We start from the raw sequence: 15,529 nt of genomic DNA, 5'->3' as shown, positions 1-15,529 counted from the left end.
TACTGGGAGCACTGGGAGCACAGTGGGAGCACTGGGGGTGCCGTGGAGGTTACTGGGAGCACTGGGAGCGCAGTGGGAGCACTGGGGGTGCCCGGGGGGGGTCACTGTGAGGTCCGTAGGGGGTTACTGGGAGTGCCATGGAGGGGTCACCGGGAGCACCGGGAGCAGCGGGAGCGCTCCCGGCCGTGCCCGCTCCCCCCACCGGGTGTGTCCCCACCGCTCCCCCCGCCGCCATCTCCCTTTTAAAGCCGCGCCCCCGCCGGACCTGCCGGACCGGTCCGGTCCCGGTCCCGCCCCGGCCCCGCCCTGCCAAGCCCCGCCCCCGGTGCCGGTCCGGCCCCGCCCCCGCCCGGACCTGCCGGACCGGTCCCGGTCCCGCCCCGGTCCCGCCCCCGGTCCCGCCCCTCCCGCTCCCGTCCCGCAGCCCGGCGGCACCGGCCCCTCCGCCGCACCGGCCCCGCTCCCGCACGGCCCCGCCCGGCCCGGCCCGGCTCAGCCCGGAGCCCCTCGCTGCGTCCCGCTGGCTCCCGGTCCCACCCGGTCCCGCCCGGTCCGACCCGCCGGGGTTTGGCTCAGCGGCCCCGCGGCTGTCCCGGAGCGTCCCGGGCTGTTCCCGGCGGTGCCGGTGGGGCCCGGTCCGGCCCGGATGGTGCTGCCCGGGGGCCGAGCCGCGCCGTGAGCCCGGAGCGCTCCGCATGGACCCCCGCGGGATGCGGCCCGGGGCGCCGGTGCTGCTGCTCAGCCTCCTGCTCGCCGCCAGCGGTAAGGGCACCGGGACACCGGCACCGGCACCGGGACACCGGGACAGGGACAGGCACCGGGACAGGGACGGGGCTGGGACGGCAGCGCGGCTCCCACGGTTCCCCCGAACCGGCCCCGGGGACAGCCCGGAGCTCCCGGGGGCCACCGCCAGCCCCCGGAGGGGCCGAACCGGGACCGGGGATGGAGCGGGAGTGGGGTGGGGGTGAAACCGGGACCGGGAAAGGGAAACCGGGACCGGGAGCAGCGGTGGGACGGTGGGGGGGGGGGGGACAGGTGTGCGCGCACACGCGTGTGCAGGTGCACGCGTACGTGGGAGCGCTCGCGTGTCCCGTGCGCGCGTGTCCGCGTGTCCCGTGCGCGTGTCCGCGTGTCCGCGCACCGGGTGGGAGCCGGTAACGGGGGGTGGGGGGCGCGCCGTGGGTGCTTCCCACGCGGGAACGCGCACACCTGTGGGTGCGCACCTGCGCCTCTGCGTGGGCTCCGCTCCCCCCACCCCCCACACACCCCCACGGGACACGCGGGGGGCGCGGACCCCGCTGGGGACACCCCGGGGTGGGGGGGACCGACCGTGGGAACGGCGACACCGGGATGCCCCGGGGGGGTCCCGCCCCCTCCTCCGTGTCCCCACCCCTCCCCCCGCATCGTTTTGGGGTCCCACGCAGGTTTTGGGGGGGGGCTGCACCCACGGGTGCTGCACACGGTGTGTGTGTGGGGGGGTGTCCCCCTCCCCCGCCGTGCCTCAGTTTCCCCGCAGGACCCGTGGGAACGGGGTGGGGATCACCCCCCGCACCCCCCCAGCCCCGTGGGTCACCGGGGGTGTTGATCCCCCCACGCGTGACCCGTACCCCACTGGGTGGGGGGGGGTCTGGGGGGTCCCCGCGCCCCCTCCTCGGAGCCCCGCGGGGGCGTGGGGCGCACACGCGTGTGCAAGGTGTTCCCACGCGTGTGCAAAGCGTTCCCACGCGTGTGCGAGGCGTCCCCACACGCGTTTTTTTGATTGGGGGGGTCCCTCCTTGCGTGTGTCCCCCTCTCCCAAGGGTGCGGGGACAGGGGGTGACCCCCACGTGCGTGGGAAAAACCCGCCCCGAGCGGCTCCCCTCCCCCCCACGCGGGGCTCTGCCCCACGGGGACCCCCGGAGGAGTTTGGGGGGACCCCCGGGACCCCCCGGGACCCTCGGGGACCCCCCGGTCTCCGCTGGCGGGGCCGTTTCGGGCCCCCCCCGCGCGCGGCCGGGGCGTGGGGCGGCGGGGCCGGTTCTGCCGGTTCCCGCGCCGGTTCCCACGCGCTCGGGCCCCGCTGGGTGGGGACGCCCCGAGGGGGGAACCTCCCCACGGAACCCCAGAACCGCCCCACGGCCGCCGCGACCCCCGTGGGGCCCCCCCGGGACCCCCCGAGCTCCCCCCGGGCTCTGCCGGCGCGGCGGCGCTCGGGGAAACTGAGGCACGGGGTGATTAATGAAGGGGTTAATGAGTCTGGGGGTCCCCGGGGGGGTTTTGGGGTGCCGGGGGGAATTTTGGGGAGCCCCCGGGGGGCTCGGCGGGGGCGGCAGCGCGGGATCCGTCCCGGCCGGTTGGGCTGGACGGGCCGGCCCGGCCGCTTCTGGCGGCGGCGGGGCGGGACACGCCCCCCCAAAACTGCGGGACACGCCCCCCCAAAACTGCGGGACACGCCCCCCCTAAACTGCTGGACACGCCCCCTGCCAAAAATGCACCCCCAAAAATGCGCCCCCAAAAATACACCCCGAAAATGCACCCCCAAAAATGCGGCCCCAAAAATGCACACCCCAAAAATGCGCCTCAACCCCTCCCCCGGAGGTCCCCCAAATGCTGCACCCCAAACTCGCACCTAAAGGGACCTCATGAGCCCCAAATCTGCACCCCAAATTCTGCACCCAAAATCTGCGCCCCAAATCTGCACCCCAACTCCTGCACCCCAAATCTGCACCCCAACTCCTGCATCCCAAATCCTACATCCCGAATCCCACACCCCAAATCCCGCCCCTCAAATTCTGCACCCCAAACTCACGCCTAAAGGGACCTCATGAGTCCCAAATCTGCACCCCAACTCCCCACCCCAAATCCTGCACCCCAAACCTCAGTCAGCCCAACCTGGACCCCAAATCCTGCAGGTGTGCCCAGGTGTGCCCAGGTGTCACATTCAAGTGTCCCTCGGGTGTCCCAGGTGTCCCTCAGGTGTCTCAGGTGTCACTAGAGTGTCCCTCAGGTGTCTCAGGTGTCCTTCAGGTGTCCCTCAGGGGTCACTGGGGTGTCCCTGGTGTCCCTCAGGTGTCACACTCAGGTGTCCCTGGTGTCCCTCAGGTGTCCCTCAGGTGTCCCTCAGGTGTCCCTCAGGTGTCACTGGGGTGTCCCTCAGGTGTCACTGGGGTGTCCCAGGTGTCCCTCAGGTGTCCCTCAGGTGTCCCTCAGGTGTCACTGGGGTGTCCCTCAGGTGTCACTGGGGTGTCCCAGCTGTCCCCCAGGTGTCACACTCACCGTCCCTGTGTCCCGCAGGCGCCGGCCGCGTGGAGGTGCCTGTACCCACACTCAGGTGTCCCTCAGGTGTCACATCCAGGTGTCTCAGGTGTCCTTCAGGTGTCACTGGGGTGTCTCTCAGGTGTCACTGGGGTGTCCCAGGTGTCCCTCAGGTGTCCCTCAGGTGTCACTGGGGTGTCCCAGGTGTCCCCCAGGTGTGACCCTGCCATCCCCGTGTCCCGCAGGCGCCGGCCGCGTGGAGGTGCCTGTACACACACTCAGGTGTCCCAGGTGTCCCCCAGGTGTCACCCTCACTGTCCCCGTGTCCCGCAGGCGCCGGGCGTGTGGAGGTGCCTGTACCCACACTCAGGTGTCCCTCAGGTGTCTCAGATGTCCCTCAGATGTCACTGGCGTGTCCCTCAGGTGTCACTGGGGTGTCCCATGTGTCACACCCAGGTGTCCCAGGTGTACCTGGTGTCCCTCAGGTGTCCCAGCTGTCCCCCAGGTGTCACCGTGCTGTCCCTGTGTCCCGCAGGCGCCGGCCGCGTGGAGGTCCCAGGTGCCCCCCAGGTGTCACTGGGGTGTCCCAGGTGTCTCAGGTGTCACTGGGGTGTCCCAGCTGTCCCTCAGGTGTCACACCCAGGTGTCTGAGGTGTCCCTCAGGTGTCACTGGGGTGTCCCTCAGGTATCTCAGGTGTCGCTCAGGTGTCACTGGGGTGTCCCAGCTGTCCCCCAGGTGTCACCCTCACCGTCCCCGTGTCCCGCAGGCGCCGGCCGCGTGGAGGTGCCTGTACCCACACTCAGGTGTCCCAGGTGTCCCTCAGGTGTCCCACCCAGGTGTCACCCCTCTGTCCCTCCGGTCCCGCAGGCGCCGGGCGCGTGGAGGTGCCTGTACCCACACTCAGGTGCCACACTCAGGTGTCACTGGGGTGTCCCCCAGGTGTGACCCTGCCATCCCCGTGTCCCGCAGGCGCGGGGCGCGTGGAGGTGCCGCGCAGCGTGACGGCGGTGCTGGGCCAGGACGTGGTGCTGCCGTGCCGGTACCGGGCGCAGGAGCAGGAGCGCGTGGTGCAGGTGACGTGGCTGAAGCGCGGCCCGGGCGCGGCGGCCGCCGAGGTGGCGGTGCTGAACCCCGAGCACGGCGAGCACGTGCAGGAGCCTTTCACCGGCCGTGTCCTGCGCCACGGCCGCGGCCACCTCGGCGACGGGGACATCGTCCTGCGCAACGCCGTGCAGGGCGACGAGGGCGACTACGAGTGCCACCTCATCACCTTCCCCATGGGCAGCTTCGAGGGGCGCCTGACACTGCGCGTGCTGGGTGAGCGCGGGGACACGGGGGCGGCGTGGGGACATCGTGGGGACATCGTGGGGACGTGGGGATGTGGGGGATACAGGGACACGGGGCACAGGGGACATCATGGGGACATCGGGATGTGGGGATGTGGGGGATACAGGGACATGGAGACAGGGGATGTGGGGCACAGGGGACATCGTGGGGACACGGGGACATCATGGGGACATGGGGACGTGGGGATGTGGGGGATACAGGGACACAGGGATGGGGACGTGGGGCACAGGGGACATCATGGGGACATCATGGGGCACAGGGACACAGGGACAGGGACGTGGGGGATACAGGAACAGGGACATGGGGCACAGGGGACATCATGGGGATATGGGGATGTGGGGATGTGGGGGATACAGGGACACAGGGACAGGGACATGGGGCACAGGGGACATCATGGGGACATGGGGCACAGGGACATGGGGACAGGGACAGGGACATGGGGACACGGGGATGAGGACATGGGGACAGGGATGTGGGGGATACAGGGACAGGGACATGGGGACATGGGGGATACAGGGACATGGGGACACAGGGACAGGGACATGGGGACAGGGGACATGGGGACACGGGTACAGGGGACTTGGGGACGAGGACATGGGGATGGGGACGTGGGGACACGGGGGATACAGGGACATGGGGACAGGGGACATGGGGACACAGGGACAGGGACATGGGGACGGGGACATGGGGATGGGGACGTGAGGACACGGGGGATACAGGGACAGGGACATGGGGCACAGGGGACATCATGGGGACATGGGGCATGGAAGCATGGGGACAGGGGACACAGGACAGGGATGTGGGGCTGGGGACATGGGGGATGGGATATGGGGCATCTGGGACACAGGGGACATGGGGGACACATGGGACATGGGGACACATGGGACATGGGGGGCACAGGGGACATGGGGCACGTGGAGGGCAGAGGGAACCCCACGGGCATGGGGGACTTGGGGACTTTGGGGACACAACAGGGACACACCGAGCACCCAACCAACCCCATCACCACCACCACCATCCCACCCTGTCCCCCGGCAGTGCCCCCGCTGCCCATCCTGAACCCGGGCCCGCCGCTGGAGGAGGGGCAGGGCCGGACGCTGGCGGCCTCGTGCACGGCCGAGGGCAGCCCGGTGCCCACGGTGCGCTGGGAGACCGAGGTGAGGGGCACCAACGCCACGCGGCGCTCGGCCCACGCGCGCTCCGCCTCCGTCACCAGCGAGTTCTTCCTGGTGCCCGGGCGCAGCATGAACGGCAAGAGCCTCACCTGCGTGGTGGCACACCCCGGCCTGCGCCACGAGAAGAGGATCACCCACCTGCTCAGCGTCGCCTGTGCGCCAGCGGGCACCGCCGGGGCCTGGGGGGCGTGGGGGGTGTGGGGGGTGGGGAGAGCAGTGGGGACATGGGGGGTGTGGGGAGTGTTGGGGACATGGGGGGTGTGGGGAGTGTTGGGGACATGGGGGGTGTTGGGGACATGGGGAGTGTTGGGGACAATGGGGGGTGTGGGGCACATAGGGAGTGTGGAGAGCTCTGGGGACATGGGGGGTGTTGGGGATGTGGGGAGTGTTGGGGACATGGGGGACATGGGGGACACTGGGGACATGGGGGGTGTGGGGGATGTGGGGGATGTGGGGTGTTGGGGACATGGGGGGTGTGGAGAGCAGTGGGGACATGGGGGGTGTTGGGGATGTGGGGAGTGTTGGGGACATGGGGGGTGTGGGGAGTGTTGGGGACATGGGGGGTATTGGGGACATGGGGGGTGTGGGGGACATGGGGAGTGTTGGGGACATGAGGGACATCGGGAGTGTGGGGGACATGGGGAGTGTGGAGAGCAGTGGGGACATGGGGGACATGGAGGATGTGGGGAGTGTTGGGGACATGGGGGACATGGGGGGCATTGGGGACATGGGGGGTGTGGGGGACATGGGGGGTGTGGGGAGTGTTGGGGACATTGGGGACATGGAGGGTGTGGGGCACATAGGGAGTGTGGAGAGCTCTGGGGACATTGGGGACATGGGGGGTGTGGGGAGTGTTGGGGACATGGGGGGTATTGGGGATGTGGGGAGTGTTGGGGACATGGGGGACATGGAGGGTATTGGGGACATGGGGGGTGTGGGACACATGGGGGACATGGGGGGTGTGGAGAGCTTGGGGGACATGGGGGGCGTTGGGGACGTGGGGATTGTTGGGGACATGGGGGGCATGGGGGGCATTGGGGACATGGGGGGTGTGGGGGACATGGGGGGCATTGGGGGTGTTGGGGACATGGGGTGTGATGGGCATTGGGGACATGGAGGACATTGGGGACACAGAGGGTGTTGGGGACATGGGGGGCATTGGGGACAGGGGTTTTCATGGAGGGCATTGGGGACACAGAGGGTGTTGGGGTCAGGGGGTTCATGGAGGGTTTTGGGGACATGGGGGACATGGAGGGCATTGGGGACATGATGGGCACTGGGGACATGGAGCCTTGAGGGACACAGAGGCACTGGGGATATCGAGAGGTGTGGAGGACACTGGGGACACGGAGGGTGTTGGGGACATTGGGGACATGGAGGACACTGGGGACATGGAGCGTGTTGGGGACACTGGGGCCACTGGGGACATGGGAATGTGGGGAGCACTGGGGACTTTGGGGACTTTGGGGACATCGTGGGCGCTGGGCAGGTGGAGGGTGTTGGGGACACGGGGGACACAGGTGGCATCGGGAGCGTGGGGACACAGGTGACACTGGGGGGATGCTGACACTGAGGACACACAGGGTGGGACATTGGGCAGGGGGAGGATGGGGGGCACAGGAGGACACCGTGGCCATGGGGGGCACAGCGGGGCCGTGGGACCTTGTCCCCTGACTGTCCCCTCGGTGTCCCCAGACCTGTCGGACGCGTCGGTGCTGGGCCACACGGCCGAGTGGCAGGAGGGGATGGAGGGGGCGGCACTGACCTGCCTGGGGGACGGCAACCCCCCCCCTACCTACAACTGGACACGGTGAGGCCACTGTCACCCCCTGTCACCCCCTGTCACCCCCTGTCACCCCCCCACAGCCCCCAGCTCTGGGTCCCCTCGCCTGTGTCCCCAGAGCATGGCTGTGTCCCCAGCAGGGTCTGGAGCACGTTGGTGTCCCTTTGGTGTTCCTGTGGTGTCCCTGTGGTGTCCCTGTGGTGTCCCTGTGGTGTCCCTGTGGTGTCCCCTGCCCCAGCTCTGTCCCCACCGTGTCCCCTGACCGTGTCCCATAGCCCTGCCGTGTCCCTGCTACCTGTGTTGGTGTCCCCCATGTCCCTGTGCCCATGTCCCCCATGTCCCTGCTGTGTCCCGCCATGTCCCTGTGCCCATGTCCCCCATGTCCCTGTGCCCATGTCCCCCCATGTCCCTGCTGTGTCCCCCCATGTCCCTGTGCCCATGTCCCCCATGTCCCTGTGCCCATGTCCCCCCATGTCCCTGCTGTGTCCCCCCATGTCCCTGTGCCCATGTCCCCCATGTCCCTGCTGTGTCCCTTATGTCCCTGCCACATCCCCCTGCTCCTGTGCCATGTCCCTGTGCCCGTGTCCCTGTGCCCATGTCCCTGTCGTGTCCCTGTTGTGTCACCCAGGTCCCTGCCACATTCCCCTGTCCATGCCATGTCCCCCTGTCCCTGTGCCCATGTCCCTGTGCCCATGTCCCCCATGTCCCTGCTGTGTCACCCCATGTCCCTGTGCCATGTCCCTGTGCCATGTCCCTGTGCCGTGTCCCTGCTGTGTCACCCCTGTCCCTGCCACGCCTGCCCACCCCCAGTCCCTGCCCACGCCCGTGCCCGTCCCGGTGCCGGTGCCGCCGTGGCTGGGCCCGGCAGTGCCGCGTGCCCGGGCAGGCCCCGCGGTGCCCGGCTGGGCGTCACCCGTGGGAACCGGCACCGCCGGCTTTGATGGCACCGCCGCCACCGCCACCCGCCCGGGCAGGCCGGGGGGTGTCACCGGGGGTGTCACCGGGGGTGTCACCGGGGTGTCACCAGGAGGTGTCACAGGGGGTGTCACCGGGGGTGTCACCGGGGGTGTCACCAGGGGTGTCACCATGAGATGTCACCAGGAGATGTCACAGGGGGTGTCACAGGGGGTTGGCACTGGGAGTTGTCACCAGGACATGTCACCGGGGGTGTCACCAGGGCTGTCACTGGTTCTGTCACTGGGGCTGACACCGGGATGTCACCAGTTCTGTCACCGGGGCTGACACCAGGGCTGTCACTGCTTCTGTCACCAGGCTGACACTAGTTCTGTCACTGGGCTGTCACCGGGCTGTCACTGGTTCTGTCACTGGGGCTGACACTGTTTCTGTCACTGGTTCTGTCACCGGGGCTGTCACCGGTTCTGTCACCGGTTCTGTCACCGGGGCTGACACCGGTTCTGTCACCGGTTCTGTCACCGGTTGTGTCACCGGGCTGACACTGGGATGTCACTGTTTCTGTCACCGGTTCTGTCACCGGTTCTGTCACCGGTTCTGTCACCGGTTGTGTCACTGGGCTGACACCGGTTCTGTCACCGGCTGTGTCACCGCGCTGACACCGGGACGTCACTGTTTCTGTCACCGGTTGTGTCACCGGTTGTGTCACCGGTTGTGTCACCGGGCTGACACCAGGCTGACACCGGTTGTGTCACCGGGCTGACACCGGGCTAACACCGGTTCTGTCACCGGTTCTGTCACCGGTTGTGTCACCGGCTGTGTCACCGGGCTGACACCGGGCTGTCCCCGCAGGGTGGACGCGCCGCTGCCCGCGGGCGTCAGGGCCAAGGGGGACACGCTGCTGTTCCAGCGGCCGCTGGCCGTGGCCGACGCCGGCGACTACGTGTGCCGAGTGTCCAACCGCGTGGCCGCCAAGGAGGCCCGGGCCAACGTCAGCATCCGGGGACGCGCCACAGGTGGGGACAGCGGCAGCGGGGACACCTCCGAGGGTGGGGGTGAGGGCAGTGCTGGGCTTGGTTTCTGCATCTGTCTGTATGTCTGTCTGTCCGTTCATCTGACCATCCACTTGTCCATCCATCCCTCCATCCATTCCTCCATCCATCCATCCATCATCCCTCCATCCATCCATCCATCCATCCATCCATCCATCCATCCATCCATCCATCCATCATCCATCCATCCATCCATCATCCATCCATCCATCCATCCCTTCATCCATCCATCCATCCATCCATCATCCATCCATCATCCATCCATCCATCCATCATCCATCCATCCATCCATCCATCCATCCATCCATCCATCCATCCATCCATCCATCCATCATCCATCCATCCATCATCCATCCATCCATCCATCCCTTCATCCATCCATCCATCCTTCCATCATCCATCCACACGTCCACCCCCCTGTCCGTCCCTCCCTCCTCTGCTCCTCCCACCCTGTGCCCATCCCACCAATGTCCATCCCCCTTCCACGCCCATCCACTCACCGTGTGCTCATCCAGCCCTGCTTTACTCACTGCCTGCTCACCCGCCCTTCCGCCCGCTCATCCACCTTTCCGTCCCCTCACCCGCCCTGCCGTCCACTCCTCTGTCCTTCTGTCCACTCCTCTGCCCTTCTGTCCACTCCTCAATCCTTCTGTCCACTCATCCACCCTGCCGTCCACTCCTCAATCCTCCTGTCCACTCATCCACCCTTCTGTCCACTCCTCAATCCTTCTGTCCCGTCACCCACCCTGCTGTCCACTCCCCCATCTGGTCATGCCTCCAGATTCCTGCTTATCCATCCATCCATCCATCCATCCATCATCCATCCATCCATCCATCCATCCATCCATCCATCCATCCATCCATCCATCCATCCATCCATCCATCCGTCCGACCGTCCGTCCATCTGTCCATCCATCCCCACTGCTGTCCATCCCCGCCCATTGGTCACCCACCCACCCACTGACCGTGGGCCTGTCCATCTGTCCGTCATCCCACCTGACCATCTCTGGGGTCTGCTCTCTCTTTGGGGTGTCCCTCTGACCCTTTTTGGGGTGTCCCCCCCTTTAGAGTGTCCCCCTGACCCTTTTTGAGGTCTCCTTCATCTTTGGGATATCCCCTGCTCCCCTTGGAGGTATCTCCTGCCTTTGTGGTGTCCCCCTGACACTCTTTGAGGTCTCCCCCTCTTTGGGGTGTCCCCCTGACCCCTTTGGGGATTTTCACCTGTTTTGGGGGATCCCCTGACCCTCTTTGGGGCGTTTCCTCCTTTTGAGGTCTCTTCTCTGTTTGAGGTGTCCCCTGACCCTCTTTGGGGTGTTCCTCTCATCCCTTTGAGTTCTCCCTCCTCTTTGGGGTGTCCCCCGGTCCGGGGTGTCCCCTGACCCCCGTGGGGTGTCCCCCGGTCTGGGGTGTCCCCTGACCCCCGTGGGTGCCCGCAGAGGACACCGTGCGCCGCGTGGACCTGGTGTCGGCCTCGGTGGTCGTGGTCGGGGTCATCGCCGCCGTCCTGCTCTGCGTCCTCGTCATCGTGGTGGTGGTCATGACCCTGTACCACAAACGCAAGACCCAGCGCATCTCCGAGAAGTAGTAAGGGAGGGGACACGGGGACATGGGGGACATGGTGGCATTGGGGGACACGGGGGGGGCACGGGGGGACACTGAGGGACACTGGGACATGGTGGGACATGGGGACATGAGGAACATGGGGGGACATGGGACACAGAGGACATGGAGGGACAAGGGACATGGTGGGACATGGGGGGACAGAGAGGACATGAGAGACTTGGGGACATGGGGGACATGAGGGACATGAGGGACATGGAGGGACATGGGGACATGGAGGGACATGAGGGACATGGGGGACATGGGGGACATGAGGGACACAAGGGACACAGAGGGACATGGGGACATGAGAGACTTGGGGGACATGGGGGACATGAGGGACATGAGGGACATGGAGGGACATGGGGACATGGAGGGACATGGGGGACATGGAGGGACACAGAGGACATGAGGGACATGGGGACATGGGGGACATGGGGACATGAGAGACTTGGGGGACATGGAGGGACATGGGGGGACATGGGGACATGGAGGGACATGGGGACATGGAGGGACATGGGGGACATGGAGGGACATGGGGGGACATGGGGACATGGAGGGACATGGGGGACATGGAGGGACATGGGGACATGGAGGGCATAGGGGGCTGTGCGTGATGTGGGGACATGGGGGACACGATGGGGACATGGGATAGACATGGAGGACATGAGGGACACGGAGGACAAGGGGAGGACACAGCAGGAGATGAGGGGACAGGGGAGGGGACACCGGTGCTGAGTGTCCCCCGTGTCCCCAGCGAGGAGGAGCTGACGCTGACCCGGGAGAATTCCATCCGGAGGCTCCACTCCAGCCACGGCAGCGACCCCCGGGCACAGGTGGGGCACGGAAACCGGGGGCTGGGAGGAGATTGGGGGGCCGGGAGGAATCTGGGGGTCCCGGGGTGGGGGGACCCCATTGGAGGGGATTGGGGGGCCCGTGGGAGGGGATTGGGGGACACGGGGTGGGGGGAGCAGGGCCTTGGGGTGACCAAGGAAGGCGGCTTGGGTTGGGCTGTGGGGTGTCCGTGGAGTCAGACTTTGGGGTGTCCGTGGGGTGAGACTTTGGGGTGTCCATGGGGTGTCCATGGGGGGAGACTTTGGGGTGTCCATGGAGTGTCTGGGGGTGTCCGTGGGGTCAGACCATGGGGTGTCCATGGGGTTTCCGGGGGTGTCCATGGGGTGTCCATGGGTGACCATGGGGTCAGACTTTGGGGTGTCCATGTGGTCAGTCCATGGAGTGTCTGAGGGTGTCCATGGGGTCAGTCCATGGGGTGTCCAGGGGTGTCCATGGGGTGACCATGGGGTCAGACTTTGGGGTGTCCATGGGGTGTCCATGGGTGTCCGTGGGTGTCCATGGGGTCAGTCCATGGGGTGTCCATGGGGTGTCCATGGGGTCAGTCCATGGAATGTCCATGGGGTGTCCATGGGGTCAGACTTTGGGGTGTCCATGGGGTCAGTCCATGGGTTGTCCATGGGGTGTCCGTGGGTGTCCTGGGCGCTGACCGGGCTGTCCCAGCTGGAGGAGACGCTGCAGCTGCGGACGGAGAGTCGCCAGGGCAGCCTGCGAGGGGACAGCCTGCGAGGGGACAGCCTGCGTGGGGACAGCCTGCGTGGCACCAGCATCTGCTCCGCCATGGTGAGCCACGGGGACACGGGGACACGGGGACACGGGGGACATGGGGGACACAGGGGGCACCGCGTTCCTGGGGGTGTCTGTGTCCCCAGTGACTCTCCTGTCACCCCCGCAGTGCCCATGTCACTGGTTATGCCCATGTCCCCGTGGTGCCCACGTCACCTGGTCCTCCCCATGTCCCCTTTGGTGTCCCTGTCCTTGCCCTTGTTCTGATCAGCGGCCGTGTCCCAAGTGATGACCGTGTCCCCATCAATGCCATGTCCCCACGGTCCCCATGTCCCCATGGTGATGTCCCCCTTGTCCATGTCCCCATGGTGCCAATGTCCCCATGTTGATGTCCCCGTTGTCCATGTCCCCACGGTGCCAATGTCCCCACGGTGCCAATGTCCCCATGGTGTTGTCTCCCCTTGTCCATGTCCTCATGGTCCCTGTGTCCCCATGCTGATGTCCCCATGGTCCCCATGTCTCCATGGTGCCTGTGTCCCCATTGGTCCTCATGTCCCCATGCTGATGTCCCCACGGTGCCAATGTCCCCACGGTGCCCATGTCCCCATGGTGCTGATGTCCCCGTTGTCCATGTCCCCATGGTCCCCATGTCCCCATGGTCCCCATGCTGATGTCCCCACGGTGCCAATGTCCCCATGGTGCTGATGTCCCCGTTGTCCATGTCCCCATGGTCCCCATGTCCCCACAGTGCCTGTGTCCCCATTGGTCCCCATGTCCCCCATGTCCCCATGCTGATGTCCCCATGCTGATGTCCCCACGGTGCCCACGTCCCCATCAATCCCCGCCCCACGCCCGGTGGCGCCCCTGACGTGTCCCCTGTCCCTTGTCCCCAGAGCGAGGAGCCCGAGGGCCGCAGTTACTCCACGCTCTCCACGGTGCGGGAGATCGAGACGCAGACCGACGTCCCCGTGGTCCCCATTGTCACCGCGGTGCCACCGCCGCCACCGGGCGGGAAGGACCCCAAGGAGGAGGAGGAGGAAGGGGGCGGCGGGGGGGACCCCATCAAGGCGGCCATGACGCACTTCGTGCAGGAGAACGGGATGCTGCAGGCCAAGCCCAGCTCCAACGGCATCTACATCAACGGCCGCGGCCACCTGGTGTGAGCCGCCCACCTGGGGACACCTGGGGACACCTGGGGACACCTGGGGACACCTGGGGACAGCCGGCCCTCGCCTGTGCCCGCCTGGCTCTGTTCCCGTCGCTCCGGTCCCCGGGTGTCACCTCCCTGCTGGTGTGGGGTCAAGATGGACTTCAGTCCCCAGGTGTCACCTCCCCGCTGGTGTGGGGCTGGGGACAAGGACAATGCCCCAGGACTGTGTCACCTGTGTCACCTCCCTGCTGGTGTGGGGCTGGGGACAAGGACAGTGCCCCAGGACTGTGTCACCTGTGTCACCTCCCTGCTGGTGTGGGGCTGGGGACAAGGACAGTGCCCCAGGACTGTGTCACCTCCCTGCTGGTGTGGGGCTGGGGACAAGGACAATGCCCCAGGACTGTGTCACCTGTGTCACCTCCCTGCTGGTGTGGGGCTGGGGACAAGGACAGTGCCCCAGGACTGGCTGCGGTCCCCGGGTGTCACCTCCCTGCTGGTGTGGGGTCAAGCCAAGACTCCGGTCCCCAAGTGTCACCTCGCTGCTGGCAACGTGGAGCTGGGGACGCCACCAAGCCCCAGGACATTCTTCAGTCCCCAAGTGTCACCTCGCTGCTGGCACAGGCTTGGGGACACCACCACTGAGCTCAAGGACATTCTCCTGTCCCCAAGTGCCACCCCCCTGCTGTCACTGGCTTGGGGACACCACCGAGGACCCCAGGACATGCTCCAGGCCCCGAGTGTCCCCTCCCTGCTGAGGTGGGGTCAAGGATGGACTCAGGTCCCCAAGTGCCACCTCCCTGCCACCACAGGTTGGGGACGAGCCCCAGGACAAGTCCCCAAGTGCCACCCAACCGCGGTCTGGGGACACTCGTGGTGACACCGGGGACCCCCAGGACTCCCCAGGACTGATGGGGCAGGAGCCCCCGTGTCCCCCCTACCCCCTGGGCTGGGTGGCACTTGGGGACAGCCGTGTGGCACTTGGGGACAGCCGTGTCCCCTCTCCCGGGTTGGGTGGCACTGGGGACAGCCGTGTCCCCTGGGTGGCACTTGAGGACAGCCGTGTCCCCTCTCCCGGGCTGGGTGGCACTTGGGGACAGCCGTGTGGCACTTGGGGACAGCCGTGTCCCCTCCCCGGCCGGGGGAGGGGCTGTACAGCCGTGTATAGACCCTGTAAATAAAGGACCCGCGGGACTGGGCCCGAGTGTGACACTGGGGACACTGGGGACATGGGGGGGGACACGGGGGTGGCACTGAGACATGTGGGGTGACACGTGGGTGACACAGGGGTGGCACTGTGGGTGTGAGGGTGGAGTGGGCGGGGCTGGGGGGTGCAGGTGAGCTGGTGGGGGGGCAGGGGAGTGTGCAAGGGGGCGTGCAAGGACGTCCCCAGGTGTCCCCAGCTGTGTCCCCAGGTGATTCCAGGTGTGTCACGTACATTGGCATGTCCCAGGGCGTGTCCCTCACACACCCACGTGTCCCCAGGGCGTGTCCCTCACACACTCAGGTGTCCCCAGGGCGTGTCCCTTGCACACTCAGGTGTCCCCAGGGCATGTCCCTCACACACTCAGGTGTCCCCAGGGCGTGTCCCCTTTCACACCAACGTGTCCCCTGTCCTCAGGGCGTGTCCCTCACACACTCATGTGTCCCGAGGGCATGCCCCTTGCATACTCAGGTGTCCCCAGGTCATGTCCCTCACAC

General features: G+C 66.9%; 1 protein-coding gene across 1 annotated transcript; it reads left to right on the top strand.

The window, feature by feature from the left end:
• The first annotated feature begins 392 nt into the window (after positions 1-392).
• NECTIN4 (nectin cell adhesion molecule 4) lies at positions 393-13,940 on the top strand. The gene is made up of 9 exons (XM_072918442.1): positions 393-762; positions 4,205-4,552; positions 5,621-5,911; positions 7,453-7,567; positions 9,305-9,468; positions 10,941-11,088; positions 11,861-11,939; positions 12,619-12,738; positions 13,575-13,940. The coding sequence occupies exons 1-9, from the start codon at positions 696-698 to the stop codon at positions 13,842-13,844; spliced, it is 1,602 nt and encodes a 533-aa protein (XP_072774543.1). The 5' UTR covers positions 393-695; the 3' UTR covers positions 13,845-13,940.
• The last annotated feature ends 1,589 nt before the right edge of the window (positions 13,941-15,529 follow it).

Source organism: Taeniopygia guttata, chromosome 25 (genome assembly GCF_048771995.1).
Source record: "Taeniopygia guttata chromosome 25, bTaeGut7.mat, whole genome shotgun sequence".
NCBI classification, from domain to species: Eukaryota; Metazoa; Chordata; class Aves; order Passeriformes; family Estrildidae; genus Taeniopygia; species Taeniopygia guttata.
This window is presented reverse-complemented; position numbering and strand designations above follow the sequence as displayed.

Coding starts and splice junctions, on each gene's coding strand:
- NECTIN4 (XM_072918442.1), top strand. CDS start 696: ATGGACCCCCGCGGGATGCGGCCCGGGGCGCCGGTGCTGCTGCTCAGC. Junction 9,469..10,940: donor CATCCGGGGACGCGCCACAG/GTGGGGACAGCG, acceptor GGGTGCCCGCAG/AGGACACCGTGCGCCGCGTG. Junction 12,739..13,574: donor CCAGCATCTGCTCCGCCATG/GTGAGCCACGGG, acceptor CCTTGTCCCCAG/AGCGAGGAGCCCGAGGGCCG.